The 16,653-nt window shown below is 30.5% G+C and overlaps 1 protein-coding gene across 1 annotated transcript in view; it reads right to left on the bottom strand.

The window, feature by feature from the left end:
* The window catches only part of Ube4B (Ubiquitination factor E4B), a 118,969-nt gene that overhangs the window by 13,556 nt on the left and 88,760 nt on the right, over positions 1-16,653 (bottom strand). Inside the window, exons 17-19 of the mRNA XM_075362502.1 lie at positions 13,029-13,141; positions 12,761-12,906; positions 9,898-10,025 (exon numbers count right to left, since the gene is read on the bottom strand). Coding sequence (XP_075218617.1) covers positions 9,898-10,025; positions 12,761-12,906; positions 13,029-13,141 — 387 coding nt within the window. The remainder of the gene's footprint in view (positions 1-9,897; positions 10,026-12,760; positions 12,907-13,028; positions 13,142-16,653) is intronic.

Here is a 16,653-nt window from a genome sequence, read left to right as displayed (position 1 = left end):
GATTAATATAAAAAAAATAATTAAAAAAAGTTGCATTAAATAACTTTTTCACACTATGGTGATAGTGATTAATTTTTTTCAGTAAGATATGAGTACAGAATAGTAGAAATTAAGAATTTTCAAGAGCCAAAAACCTTTTTTTAATCATTGAACAGAGCAACACAAATTATTTTCTAATATTGAAAAAAAAATAAATTTAAAGTTGTCGTACTTTCTCTAAGTTATTTAGCATAGAATAAAGATTTTGCTTATTTCTATAATAATATTTTGAACTTGTCTATGTCTTTGAACTTATCTTATAAATAGTATGAGGCATGTTTTTAAAATAAGGTCTGTTTTGAAATAAAAGAAAATCTGAAAACTATGAATAAACTTTATTATTTACTCATAAGAATTGCATTTTTTTACTAATTTTCTACATAGCTGCCTTCAACAACAAATTTTCAAAGGGTTTCAATAGCTTCTTCAATACTTATTCACAAAATTCTGTGTGACTTAAAACACACAGTGTCATTTTTCAATTTGTTGTTAAAACTTTATGATTCAAGCCACTGTTTTAAGAATAAAAAGAAAATAATAGCTAAGTCAGGGTTACGAATAACTGAAGATTTTCCAACAGATTTTTTTCATTTGCCTCACTGTCTGATTTGTCATGTATGGCTGGGGCATTATCATGCAAGAACAAAATCCTGCAGTATAGCTTTCCATGTCATTTGTTTTTTATAACTCCTCTAAGATTTTTTTAATGTTTCACAATACGTAGCAGTAATAACAGTAGTTCAATGATTACTAAATTTGACAAGCAAAAGATAACACCTCTCTTTCTGCCCCAAGACAGTAGCCATTAGCTTCTTCACCAAGCATTCATTATTACCGATGGCTGGCCGCTATGTTCATTCACCCTTCTCAAAATGAATGGTATCACTGTTTTATTTTATCATCATTCATAATACTCGGCCCAAATTTCAGTCACAGAATTGTTTTTTGCCATCAAAAATTGATTACTCCTCTTACTTCAAATTTGCCGGGATCACAAATTATAGCACTCATTACAAATGAATGAATATAAACAACAAAAAAATTACAAAATTATAGTTGCTAACAGACTATTGATTGAAATAACCGAGTTATTTACATCGCATATGTAGGTGGCAAATTCAGAATAGATCTTGTTATAAAAGCACGCCTCATATATTATATCTTAGTATTTTAAAATAGTTACAAAGTATATTTATTATATAATTTTTCTTCTTTATCTCAGCTTATTTTCATATTTTGATTTATATTTGGATAATGTATTTACATTTCAGCTACATAATCAGAGTAGATCGGAGAAATAGAATATTAATCCCTAGACAAAGGAAAATGATATCCAAATTGAAAGAAAAATATATTTTATGTAGTTCACAGATAAGATTTTTTTTGTAAGAAATACGCCTCCGTAAAAATGAGAAGACTATGACAATATGGTATGAAAATTAAGAATGTTAAAATAAAAAAAGTAATGAGAAGAGAAAGCAAAAAGTCAATAAAATTACATAGAAGAAAGAATAATTAAACAGTCAATCATCACAGTCAGCATATTAATACAAGCTGGTGAAAGCAAAAATACAAAAACCAGAACAAAGAAAACGTTTTAAAAAATGGTAAACAAAGCATTTAATAGAATTAACCTTCTCTATGAATTATGAGACCTTGCCGTTGGTGAGGGGGCTTGAGTGTTCAGGGATACAGAGTAGCTGGACCGAAGGTGCAACCATATCGGAGAGGTATCTGTTGAGAGCCAGACTAAGGAATGATTCCTGAAAGAGGGCAGCAGCTCTTTCAGTAGTTGTTAGGGGCGTGAGTCAGAATGACTTAAACGGCCATATCAATATCACTCAGTCCTCTGAGTACTGCGCAGCTGAAAGCAATGGAAAACTACAGCTGCTTTTTTTCCAAGAAAATGTGGCTCTCTGCATTTTCATATAGCAATGATGGAGGCACCTTCCTTGGTAAAATATTCCGGAGGTAAACTAGTCCCCCGTTCGGATCTCCGGGTGGGGACTACTAAGGAAGGGGTCACCAGAAAATTAAAAAATAACATTCTACGAGTCGGAGCGTGGAATGTTAGAAGTTTAAAAAAGGTTGGTAAGCTAGAAAATTTAAAAAGGGAAATGGATAGGATAAATGTGGATGTAGTAGGAATTAGTGAGGTTCGGTGGGAAGAGGAAGGCGACTTTTGGTCAGGTGATTTTAGAATAATTAACTCAGCTTCAAATAATGGGCAGGCAGGAGTAGGTTTCAAAATGAACAAGAAGATAGGGAAGAGAGTAGAGTATCTCAAAACGCATAGCGATAGAATCATTGTAATAAGGATAAAATCAAAACCTAAACCGACAACGATTGTTAACGTCTATATGCCTACAAGCGCCCATGATGATGATGAGGTAGAGTGTGTATACGAAGAGATTGATGAAGCAATTAAACACATAAAAGGAGATGAAAATTTAATAATAGTTGGAGATTGGAATGCAAGCATTAGAAAAGGCAAGAAAGGAAATATAGTGGGGATGAATACGGGCTGGGCAAAAGGAATGAAAGAGGGGACCGACTTATAGAGTTTTGCACGAAATATAATTTAGTAATTGCCAACACCCAATTTAAAAATCATAATAGAAGAATATACACTTAGAAAAAGCCAGGCGATACTGCAAGGTATCAGATATATAAATATCATGGTTAAGCAAAGATTTAGAAATCAACTCGTTGACTGCAAAACTTACCCTGGAGCAGACATTGATAGCGACCATAATTTGGTGATAATGAAATGTAGATTGGGGTTTAAAAACCTGAAGAAAAGGTGTCAGATGAATCAGTGGAATTTAGAGAAGCTTGAGGAAGAGGAGGTAAAGAAGATTTTTGAGGAGGACATAGCAAGAGGTCTGAGTAAAAAAGATAAGGAAGAAAATGTAGAGGAAGAATGGGAGAATGTTAAAAAGGAAATTGTTAAATCAGCAGAAGCGAACTTAGGCGGAATAAAGAGAACTGGTAGAAAACCTTGGGTTTCAGACGATATATTGCAGCTGATGGATGAACGTAGAAAATATAAGAATGCTAGTGATGAAGAAAGTAAAAGGAACTATCAGCAATTAAGAAATGCTATAAACAGGAAGTGCAAACTGGCGAAAGAAGAGTGGATTAAAGAAAAGTGTTCAGAAGTGGAAAGAGAAATGAACATTGGTCGGAAAGTTAAGGAAAACTTTGGGGTACATAAATTAAAATTTAATAATGTGTTAAACAAAGATGGTACACCAATATATAATACAAAGTCGATAATGGGTAAAGTAACAGTAAAGTCGATAGATGGGTACAATATATTGAAGAGTTATACGGAGGAAATGAATTAGAAAATGGTGTTGTAGAGGAAGAAGAGGAAGTGTTGAAGAGGATGAAATGGGAGAAACAATACTGAGATCTGAATTTAAGAGAGCATTAAAAGATTTAAATGGCAGAAAGGCTCCTCGAATAGACGGAATAGCTGTAGAATTACTGCGCAGTGCAGGTGAGGAAGCGATTGATAGATTATACAAACTGGTGTGTAATATTTATGAAAAAGGGGAATTTCCATCAGACTTCAAAAAAAGTGTTATAGTCATGATACCAAAGAAAGCAGGGGCAGATAAATGTGAAGAATACAGAACAATTAGTTTAACTAGTCATGCATCAAAAATCTTAACTAGAATTCTATACAGAAGAATTGAGAGGAGAGTGGAAGAAGTGTTAGGAGAAGACCAATTTGATTTCAGGAAAAGTATAGGGACAAGGGAAGCAATTTTAGGCCTCAGATTAATAGTAGAAGGAAGATTAAAGAAAAACAAACGAACATACTTGGCGTTTATAGACCTAGAAAAGGCATTCGATAACGTAGACTGGAATAAAATGTTCAGCATTTTAAAAAATTAGGGATCAAATACAGAGATAGAAGAACAATTGCTAACATGTACAGGAACCAAACAGCAACAGTAATAATTGAAGAACATAAGAAAGAAGCCGTAATAAGAAAGGGAGTCCGACAAGGATGTTCCCTATCTCTGTTACTTTTTAATCTTTACATGGAACTAGCAATTAATGATGTTAAAGAACAATTTAGATTCGGAGTAACAGTACAAGGTGAAAAGATAAAGATGCTAAGATTTGCTGATGATATAGTAATTCTAGCCAAGAGTAAAAAGGATTTAGAAGAAACAATGAACGACATAGATGAAGTCCTACGCAAGAACTATCGCATGAAAATAAACAAGAACAAAACAAAAGTAATGAAATGTAGTAGAAATAACAAAGATGGACCACTGAATGTGAAAATAGGAGGAGAAAAGATTATGGAGGTAGAAGAATTTTGTTATTTGGGAAGTAGAATTACTAAAGATGGACGAAGCAGGAGCGATATAAAATGCCGAATAGCACTAGTGAAACGAGCCTTCAGTAAGAGATATAATTTGTTTACATCAAAAATTAATATAAATGTCAGGAAAAGATTTTTGAAAGTATATGTTTGGAGTGTCGCTTTATATGGAAGTGAAACTTGGACAATCAGAGTATCTAAGAAGAAAAGATTAGAAGCTTTTGAAATGTGGTGCTATAGGAGAATGTTTAAAATCAGATGGGTGGATAAAGTGACAAATGAAGAGGTATTGCGGCAAATAGATGAAGAAAGAAGCATTTGGAAAAATATAGTTAAAAGAAGAGACAGACTTATAGGCCACATACTAAGGCATCCTGGAATAGTCACTTTAATATTGGAAGGACAGGTAGGTAGAAGGAAAAAATTGTGTAGGCAGGCCACGTTTGGAATATGTAAAACAAATTGTTAGGGATGTAGGGGATGTAGAGGGTATACTGAAATGAAACGACTAGCACTAGACAGGGAATCTTGGAGAGCCGTATCAAACCAGTCAAATGACTGAAGAAAAAGAAAAAAACAACAATTAAATGCTTATGACGCAGCAAGATAAGAGCTAGGCTTGAAGAAGCACATTTGAACTGTTAGAATTTAGATGTGAAATATAAATAATATACGGAAAAGAGAAAATAGTAAGGTGGAGGGTGTTTGAAATTTAGTTGAGGAGATGAAGAAAAATGTAAAAGCGAGGAGAATGAAAAAGAATTGAAGTTTAATCAGAAGAAATCATAATAGAAATATCAGCTGGCTGAACATAAGATGAGAGTAAAAATTACAGGCAATCTAAAAGTAAATGCCAACTAGGAGTTACTAAGAATTTGAAAATCTAGCTAGAACAGCAGGGATGTAGATGGACCAACTTCAGGGCAAATTACCACAGATAATGAATAATTAGGCTATTTTTGACCTAATGCAAACAAATAATTTTAATAAATAATATATTTGAATAAAATTTCTAAGATTATAATAACTTCTTTTCTTCTTTCTTTTTGTTACAGTTTTTGGATCTTATCTGCAAAGATTTTAGTTTTCAATTTTATATAATTTTTTTTCTCTTAGGTTACAAATACTTTTTGTACACTTACTGTTACATATTTTTTATCAAATGCAATTTAAAATCACAGGAATTATAGCAGTTGAAATCACAAAAGGAAATAAAGTAGTTAACATCACATGTTATAAAGTATTAAAAAGAAATCGTATACTATTTACTGTAAATATAATTTAAAATAGTACATAAAAGCTGTATGCATTGTTTACTGTAATAAATTACATTAGTTTGGATGAGAGCTTTTTAAATTTCAACACAATACAAGCAATTTTTTTTTTTTTTTTAATAAAAAAAGAGATATGGCTAAAAGACATGGCATAATTTTGTTAATATGTTTATAAGATCAGTGGATTAGTTTACAAGATGAATGATGACTTGAAACAATTATAAAAAACTGTTTTTACAAATTTTTAATTTTTATACAAACAGGCTATTAATTTTTATTATATTAGTCTACATGTACAGTTAATTTGTAACATTACAGGTTAAAAAATAAAAAAATAATTTTGTAAAGTAATTTGAAAAACATTATTCTTAAAAGAAAATATATACAATTCGAGTTTTGATTATTATTACACCAATGAATAACTATGGATTTTTTTTTTGGAAACCATTAATTTTTTCTACTGCATTTCTCTAAATTAAAAGTTCTGTACTAATAATACCCACCCACTTTGAATGCATTCTATGATACTACAATTCTCTTTTGTTTTTTATATTTTAATCATTGCTCCAATGATTAAATATAAATTAATCTATTAAATATAAATTAATTTGTATTTGTACAGAGGAGAATGGTTATTAGAAGAATTACATATATATATATATATTTATTTATTTCACTTTTTTTGCAGACACGATAACTGCCGTAATTTTGTGCCAATCACTTTCAAATTGATACATAAAATATAACAACCGAAAATCTTGGTAGAGTTCATTAATGAGTAAAATCGGACCTTGGGGGGGGGGGGGGGCTTTTAAAAAAAAATATTGCTATAACTTTCTAATTAAGTAAAGTATCAAATTTGTTTAAAGTTCCTACTATTCTTTGGATAAGGGCCAAAAACTTTGATATCACCAACCAATGGCCAAGGGGGGGTGGAATAAATGGGGTTTCGAAGACAACAAAAAAATCCTTAATAGGCACAGTATTGAATCCATTTGAAATGGTCATTAGTCCTCTAAACATTACCTAAAACTTTTGTCTGAAATAATTTTTGCTACGACCAATCCTTATGGCAAAGGATGACCAAAATGTTGCTGGAATTGTAAGAATATGGGGCTTGTATGCTAAACATGTAAAACCTTTTTTCACATGCAGCCATTGTTGTATTAAGTAAATTTGAACATTTTCTTAACTTTAAGATGGAAATGTTTTTTTTATCCCCTACTTAGTACCGGTGAAATCTACCACCTTCTGGCATGCCGAAAGGGAATTTTTTTATCATTTATTAGTAAAATAAAAGGCAAAAACATATTTATTATTTTTCTACTTAGTCTCCCTGAAGTTCTACAGATTCTTTTCAATGTGTTCAAGCTTATGGATCACTTCTTTACAAAAGATTTGGGGATATGTCACAAGTCAATTCCACATGTACTCCTCTACTTTCTCATCAATCTGGAATTATATCCTGTTTCTGTAATGGCTCAAACAAAATATCATAATAGTAGATAAATCTGGGATGTCTGAGGTTTTCTAGTAATTCCCCACCAGTTTATTCTGAATATTCATGGCTGTATGAGACTTGACATTGTTGTGAAGGAGTATCAAATCTGTGATTGGCTGACAGCATCTTTTGTTCCTATAGGCAGTTTTAATTTTTCCCAAGGGCTTGAAGTAAAGTACACATTATTCATAGAACAATGTTCATGAAGAAAACAGAGCAACACACCTTTCCCTTCTTTCTCATAGTATACTTTATTTCCACTGGAAGCGCGCTTTAGCTATTTTCTACAGCAACAAAAATCGATGTAGGATCGAAAACTGGGATGAAAATAGAGGTAGGTGTGTATTAGCTATCATTGTTTACACTGTCATGTTGTTTGCAGTTCGTTCTTGTGTTTATGTTTAAAATATCTTGTTTATCAGAAATTCTTACCTATAGCTTGCTAGTTATAGGTAAGAATTTATGAAAAAAGTCTCATGTAAGTATATTATAAGATCCAAGTATTATAAATAAAACCTATGTTTTGAACAAAACATACGTAAACTCTGCAGCAGTCATTCATAACCTGTATTATTGTGTTGTCTGATCTTCTATTTTAGTTATACTTTACCATTATTAATGTTAATAATTTTTTTTTACCTTGTTTAGGTGTTTAACAACACTGTTTATATTATAAAAACATGGCAGGTAAAGGATTACGTAATAGTGAAATAGAGTATTATTTTTTAAATACTGAAAATGAATCAGACATCGATATTGAAGATCAAGATTATGCATCAGAGTCTGACAGTAATTCTTCTGACTCAGATCCAGAAGATACTGCTTCCCTACCCGGGCCTTCAAACAACTCTCAACCAGGGCCTTCAGCAATTATTATTGACAGATGGACTGAGATACATTCAGATGAAGAGGCTTTAGATTCTAGCGATGTTTTTTCTGTTAGAAATGTAGGCCCTACCAATCCTCCTAGGAATGCTCAGTCAATAGAATATTTCTCTTTGTTTTTCCCTGAAAACCTTTGGTTGTGATTAGTTTGTGAAACTAATAGTACGCCAGGAATGTAGGTGCTGAAAAACAACAGTGGCTCAAAGGCATAAATTCAGCAGACTACACTAGCGGGTTGATGTACACACAGCAACAATGAAAGCTTTTATTGGTTTATATAAACATGGGACTGACTGTGAGGAAATCCACAAATACTACTGGGATACTTGCACATCTCAACACATACCCCTCTTTAGTAAAACAATGTCGCTGAAGAAATGTTAATCGATTAGCTGTTTCATGCATATTGATTCTAAAACAAATACACCACGTACTGAATCAACTTATGATCCTTTTCAAAAAGTATACTACTACTTAGATTTTATGAACTCCAAATTTAAAGATAATTATAAACACAGCCAAAACATATGCATTGATGAGTGGCTGATTTTGATAAAAATAAGTTGATCTGTACAGTGTACTTGGCCAATAAAGGTTATACACAATTTGATATTGAAAAATTTGAGTTAGGTGATAGTAATACTGGCTACACCCAACTCATTGAATTATATCCTGGTAAAAAGTTCTATATACCTGGATGTGAGTCTGTTCCATTTACTTATCCATAATAAAAAAACTTATGTAACCTTCTACAAAAAAAATATCATTTGTATATAGATAATTTCTATACAAAGATTCCTTTGGCAGAGGATCTTATTGAGAATGACACTTTTATAACTGGTACAATCAATAAAGTTTCAAAATACCTATACCTACCTCCAGGAATTGACGACATACAAATTCAAAGAAAAACAGACACTGAAGCCAGTTTATGCCTTATCTACAGCTTTCAATACTGCAAATGTAGATAAGGTATCAAAAAGTGGAAACCATAGACACATACTGTATCTGATTCACTGGTACAATCAATTCATGGGAAGGGTGGACATGTAAAAGACAAATCTGTTTACCATTTGTCTTGCAACCGAGCCACTCACAGGTTTTGAAGATCTTTTTTAATATTTTGGATATGTCAATTCTGAATTCATATATCATATATAAACAAAATTCTGACCAAATCATGTTAAGAGAAAAATTCATAGTTTCAATAGTTGAATCACTTTGCGTGAAACCTGATGGGCCTTCCACTTCCAGTATCGTTCATCTGAACATGTTCTAACCCATCTACCTAGAAGACAGGAAAAGTTGTGTGAAGTTTGTGGCCATAAAAAAAAAAAATGGGAAAGATCATCTTACTGATGTCAAGGATGATGTAATTTAGGGATCCATATAAATTGCTGGTCACAACTTGACCACCATTAAAGATCAGATCCAAGGAAAAGACAAAAATAAAATTATTCTTACAAACCGGGCTTTTTGATGTATACATAGTGTTGTAATGATCATTTAGAGTTAAGAGATTAGGAAGTAGTGTGTAAATAATGAGACTTACACTAAAATAAACCCTCTCAGTGAAAAGAAGGAACTAGCCATTTTCGGTGAGGAGTGTACTTACACTATACTTTATATTTTCATTTCTACTTAATGTAAAATAATGAAACAAAAACAGTTTTTCTTACAATAAAATGTTCTATTATATGTATAAGTGTAATTAACTCATATGTATAAGTGTAACAAACTCAGAATAAGTGTAATTATTCACTTGTTTGAAAAACGTGTGCAGTAAAGAAACAAATTTTTTAAGATTCAAGAAACATAACCCATAATACACTGCAACACTATAAAATAATTACCTCATCAGCTGCAATAGCTGCAGCAAATTCTTCACAGTCTAAATGAAGGTAAATATCAACAACTTGGCTAAGAAGTCTCCTAGGTTCCCATCCATACTTTTCTGGTGTCTGTACCTTAAGATTTTTACCTACAATGTATTACATACAAGCATCATTAAAAAAATTTACAATTTTAAAAACTAACTGTTAACACTTGATTCCTCAACAAACCTTAATAAAATGACTAAATTATATAAAAAAGGTTATTTACCTTACAACTTTTTGTCTAATAATTTCATTCAATGTTAACTACTGTGAAAAACACCTTGATCAGCACAACTAATTTTTTTTTCATCTACACTGATTCTTTTATCTACATTATTTTAAAATTCAATGTTAACTATCTAATTAAAAAAAAAACTGTACATAAATCTCAATCATCTGGAGAAATAAAGAACCCAGTTAATGAAAAAAATAATTCTTGAACATATTTTATTCATAACTGTAATTTAAGCATCTGTTTATGGATTAGCATTCATCTGATGCTCAACATTTCAAAATGGGAATAAATTAAAAAAATATATCCAGCCTAACTATTGCAGTTAGGAAAGTACTTATTAACCAAAGTTTCCTATCAATTTTTGTATCACAATAGTCATCATTTACTTAAATATAACATGTTAAGTGAGAATCACAAAAAGTTAGAATTCAATAATAATAAAAATATAAATTAATTAACAATATAATAACTTAAAAAAATTATGATTAATCTGAAAAAGAAATATCCATTTGAATCATAAATAGGAGAAAAATGATAGTAAATAAACATTAAAATCCTACAAGAAATTGTGGGATACATACATAGCCAACATTCATCCTGAAAATATTCCCATCATTTAGGTAATTTAAGTTAGCTAAATACATAAATCCACTATAACATGAAGGACTAGATATAACTATACCTGGTTGTGTTTATATTATTTATTCATACATGTAAAGCAACATGTATAATGCAAGCCCTGCAAGCCTGTATAATGACAAAAGCCAAAGTGCCACTAGTAGAAGTGTCACCTAAATTTCAGAGGACTTGTGCAACATGCCAGTGTGCAAGAGTGCATTAGGTTAAGTAAAGATGTCGATGAAGAATCGGTTTACTATTTTCTAGAATGATTCCTAGCTCTGGACCTGGCAATTAACTACCTGGATGGGTAGATAATGCTTTTTCACCACCCAACTCTATTCAATAACTTTGATCGCTTTTTTCCCATAATCAGTTCTGTGAATGCACGTCTGACCACACTAGATTTTCCAAGCTGAGAAAGCCAGTACATTCTTGGTAAGATTTTAAAGTATCTAACAATACTGAAAAAAAGTTTCATTCAGTTACACAAACTTAGTGAGTATACTCTTAGTGGAAAGTAAAAACTGATCATTTCTATATATTTAATCACAATGTGAAACAACATATATGAATAAATCTTTTCTGAATACTCCTCTCCTAACTACTCTTTCTTTATTTATGTCCACTGAGCTACATTAAAAAAATAAAGAAAACGTAAACATTAATCACATTGCATTAGTTTCCACTCTATCTCAGCATTTTTGAATTTATATATTCTAAAATGAACTTTAATTTCTAAAGTAATTATCCACACAAACAGACTATGGTATGAAAGATACTCTTTCTAATGTTACATTTATTCAATTAAAAATAATTTGACCATCATAATTTATAGCAGGGTTTCATAATTAATGCTGGGATAAAATATTTTTTGAACAGTTCAAATATTTTATTTCTTGTTTTGTTTTATAGAAAATCATTTTCTTTTTTTAGCTGTAGTTAAGGTTTCTCATTTCTATCGAGCATTTTACTCTTTTTTAAACTGTTTGGGTGGGGGTAAATCTAATGTCTGAAATACTGGAAAGAGCACAATTTCTTAAAGTCAAAATTTCTCTTCGACAGCATCTCTCTTCAGAAATACAATTTGAAATTATTCTACCATATTGGCTTCATCAAAATTATCTTTCGCATAAAGTTTTCCTGTGGATTGCAAAGCCTATATTTCTCATAATGCTGTTCTAATAAAAAATTTAAAACCTGATTCAAAATTATATTTTTTTATAGTTATCAAATTTGAAGTTGAGCCACACAATAATTAAACAATGTGGTTCTGCTGTAGTCTTTTATCTTGTAAACAAAAGATCCTCAAAAATGACCTCAAATGTACTAAGAAGGACTGTTACTCTACTTCTATAAGCTTCTGGGTATCAGTTGAGTATAAGGGCATCATTATATCATCATCATCATGGTAAGAAATAAAAATTCACGTGTGTTGGTTACTGCAGGTGTAAGCTCTAAAACTATGTTGACCTTCCAGGCACACATTATTAATTATCAGGAAAACTCATTTCAGATCCTAAGGAATGAAGTAAAACTCTGTAAAATTTTGCCACTATAAGTGAGCAAATGGTATTTTGAGTTAATACTGATTTTTAGCATTTGATTTATGGGATAACATTACAAATAAGAACTTGAGAATTATCAAGTTATCAATAATTCATTAAAAAATTGTCTGGTTGAATAAATGAATCAAATGCACACTTTCACTTTCTGGTTATTTACAAAATGGAAGAATACTGTTATTCTAAAACTATGGTTTCAGGAGATATTACTGATAAATGGTTGAGATTATATAAGTACAGATGATCTGATACTTGAATAAATTCATATCTGAAGTTCTTAGAAAGGCAATCGGTAAGTCCATCTTCATCAACTTATACTAGTATTCCAATATTTGAATAATAAAGAAAAATTATTCCACAAATGATATTTATTTAAATATCATTACATAACCTATGTAAAAAAAAAAATATTAATTCTTACATTTTGGACCACACAGTTGTTGTAAATTGAAGTTGAGCATAGCAGAAAGGCGTCCTACTAATTCAGGCCGAAGGAATGGTTCCTTTATATCAACAGTTAAATAATGGAACATGTCGACTGTTTCTCGAGCCAATGTCAAGTATGATCTGTAAAACAAAATATTCTAGAAACAGAGTAGTAAGCGGTATTAAGTATTAGTAAACCTTAAAAAAGCTAAGTGCATGTTTCTGATCTTTTAGTATTTATAAGTGCATTATATAATACAAACCTGCACTGACGTTCATCAGCATTCAACTGTCTGTTTCTAACTTGTTGCTGTTCTGTAGATAATGCACCCCATGCAGTGGTATCACTCATCAATTCTTGTACTTCATGAATTCTCTGTATAAAAAAAATATATCTATCTTTTATACAATTTCAAAATTTATATATTGATAATGCTAACACTAATTTTGAAAAAATATGTGTAATAGCAGTTAAAACTAGCCAAAAGAGACAAATATGTACCAAATTACAAAATAATTAAAGTATTAGCATTGTACCTAATTCAGGCAGTTATTAGAAAAACAAATATTAAATAATCTGACTCACTTTGTCTTTACTTGAAATATCACATTTTTCATCTAAGGAAGTTGAAATTTGGCCAACATACACCCTAGTTAAATTAGCTGAGAGCATCTCTTTCAATGGACAGGTATATGTTTAATAAACATATACTGGACTGTTAATAAACTTTAAGAATAAAAAAAATTCTAACAAAATGTACGAGGCATGTTTTTAAAGTAAGTACAGTTTTGAAATTTAAAAAAGTACACTATTCTTAATTTTATTTTTACGTGAAAGCCTGTATTTTAATCTACGTTTCTACATAACTGCCACCATATTAAAGCACTTGTATCATGTAACCAGCTTTTGAACACTGTCATCATAGAAGTCTGCCGCCTGAATTAACAACCACTGCAACACAGTCGCTTTGACACCATCATAGTCAGTAATTTAAATGATCAGTTACTATTTCATAATCAACACTTCTTGAAACTTGAGGAAACACTTCAGACAGGGAAGAAATCATAATGCGACTGTTCTCTCTCACTTTTTCATCAACTTTCAGCACCAAATCTTCAGTAGTGACACAGGGTCGTGCATTCTGTTTCTCATCATGAACATTCTGGCGGCCATCTTTAAAAACTCAACCCATTTTCATGCCGTTCCATCATTCATAATATTTTCTCCATACACTTCACTGATCTGAATATGAATTTCAGCCGCTTTCATGCCTTTAGCACTAAGAAAATGAATCACACCACGTATTTCAGTCTGTGGGATTCTAGATCAGCGGAGGCATTTTAAATACTCACAAACAAAGATAAACACAGTCATATATTTCCATAATGGTGTCTGTGGCTTGCCAACAGATGTGGGTACACAGTGCGCATGTGTGGAATGCCAACCACAGCATAGCAGCGGCGAAATATCAAAACTATACTTACTTTTAAAAAATGCCTAGTCTTTAAAGAAGCTATCTTTCTGACCAAATGGCACACATTCATGTTCTGGTCGTACTCTTTTACCTCTAATGAATTTGTGTACAGTCTTTTACAACATTCTTTAAAATGTACCGTGTCTTTCTGATAACCATGCTTAAATACTTTACAAAATTGAACAATAGTTATTTTTAATGTACCATCCCCATCATACTGAAATATTACTATGTATTGTACTTTTCTCCTAAGGTATCATCTGTGTTAAAATGTTGCCTGAAATAGTGTTTCTCATATATAATGTAATTTTTAACTCTACTCAGAATAAATGTACCAACAGCTTTTGCAAAATTTAATACTAAATGACCATGTTTCTATGTTTCCAGAAAAGAAACATACAAACTGAAAGTGTACACAGCCACAAATTAAACTTCTAAAGTAGATACAAATCATTTAATGATCACCAACTGCCATGAGCAGTAATACTTGTAACAAGTGCATAGTTTTCAATATTTTTTTAAAATTGTTTCATGTTTAATGTTATTTAATGTTTATTAGTCAGTCAAATAAATATCAGTAATTATCACTCACAGACCTACAGTATAATGCCACTGTCATACATGAATGAAAAAGTAGTGGATGAAAACATTTTTGTTGCAATATTATTTCAGAATAGCAGCAAATCGGGATTTAGTTTAGGATAGTGATTAATTTTATTCCATCCACTACATAGTTAAAGAACATTGGAAGGAGACAACTGTTATATTTTTTCAAACTTAAAAATCATCTTTTATTATCATTCCTTGTATTATTCTAAAAAAAAAGAACTACATAAAATAGTTTCTATGTCCTAAAAATGAAATAAAATTAAAATTGTTACATTTACATCTAAAATGTAGTTAATGAGATCTAATGTTTATTAGAAAGTCAGTAGTTAATGATCAGTTGAAGTACTATACAAAAATACTTTACTATTTAAATAGAGATATTAGGCCTATAACAGATTGTTCCAAGTGTTTAAATGAATTCATTTTCACACATAAGCCAGAAAAGACAACAGCTGTCAGGGCTCAAGTCAATGTTAAAAGGCAGTTTTTTGTTATGATATACATTAAAAAAAGAAAAAGTTTGCTATACGTTTTATCTTAGAACAAATAGATGAAAATTCTGGATTTATAATATTATACACAAACGTTTGATCAGAGTTATAACTTGCTTATCTGAAGAAAACTTGTAGAAATAAATAGAAAAAATGCATAACATTATCTTATTTTTGTCTGTAATTTATCAAGTGTTATTCCAATGTTTTGTTAAGATTATCGCAAAATTATTTTTTAAATTTATTTAGGAAAAGAATTTAATATGCTATTTAAATATATAAACTAAGTTATCAGTTCCAAAATCATACTGTTTAAAAAACAATCTTTATCTTCATCTCATTAAAAATGAGAAATTATTTTTCACATTAAATAAGTTTTAATACATAGGTATTTGATACCTATATAGATTCATAGTTTAATTATGAATTAATAGTTTAACTGAAGAAAAAGGCTAAAGTTAAAAAAAAAATTAACTGAATTATTTATACAGTTTGTATGCTAGAAACATGAGCAAATAAAATAGAAGAAAATGCATAAAGTGATTCATTTTTCAAAGTTGAATGATTTAAGTTGAGATTAATTGCTTAATCTGAAAATATATTTGAGAAAATACATTCCATTAATAATTTTTTTTTAAAATATTTCTGGACATAATCTATTTATCTATTTGTATTACTATTGATTTAGTGATTTTATCAGTAATAAAATGATTTGGGACCAAATTTATTAATTTGTTGCAAATTAATTTGTTGTAACTGTCTTCTGCATACTGTATGTCAAATCTGTATGAGCATAACTGAATAACTGCAAATATATATTATACAGGGAAATATAAAGGATAAAGAGGTTTCTTTTTCTGTTTATATATTTAATTAGATTTTTTATGTATAATTACATAACAGTCAAAATCCTGAATTCATTGAAAAGTTTTACTTTGGCAAAATGGTTGTCTACTTTTTATGGGTGAATGTCATAATATACAAAGATTATCACGAAGTTCTCCTGGAACTTTCATAACCTATTCTACTCATGAAAATAATGGAAAAAAAGAAACCAAAATGATGTAATAAGTTGAATGAAACAAAGAGAAGTCAGATTGTTAGTCAGAAAAATTCAAATTTTATTTAGAAACTGTACAATACTACGTTTGTTTATACATGTAACATGAATGACACAATATTATCATAATTTATGACTGGTTAAATATTTTTAAGTATATAAGTAATTAATACCCTGTCTAGTACATTCTTATCATTTTCTAGGACGCACCGTACGATCCTCAGCAATTTAACTTTGTGACATAAATTTGCAT

The sequence above is a fragment of the Lycorma delicatula genome, chromosome 1, assembly GCF_047948215.1.
Source record: "Lycorma delicatula isolate Av1 chromosome 1, ASM4794821v1, whole genome shotgun sequence".
NCBI lineage: Eukaryota > Metazoa > Arthropoda > Insecta > Hemiptera > Fulgoridae > Lycorma > Lycorma delicatula.
This window is presented reverse-complemented; position numbering and strand designations above follow the sequence as displayed.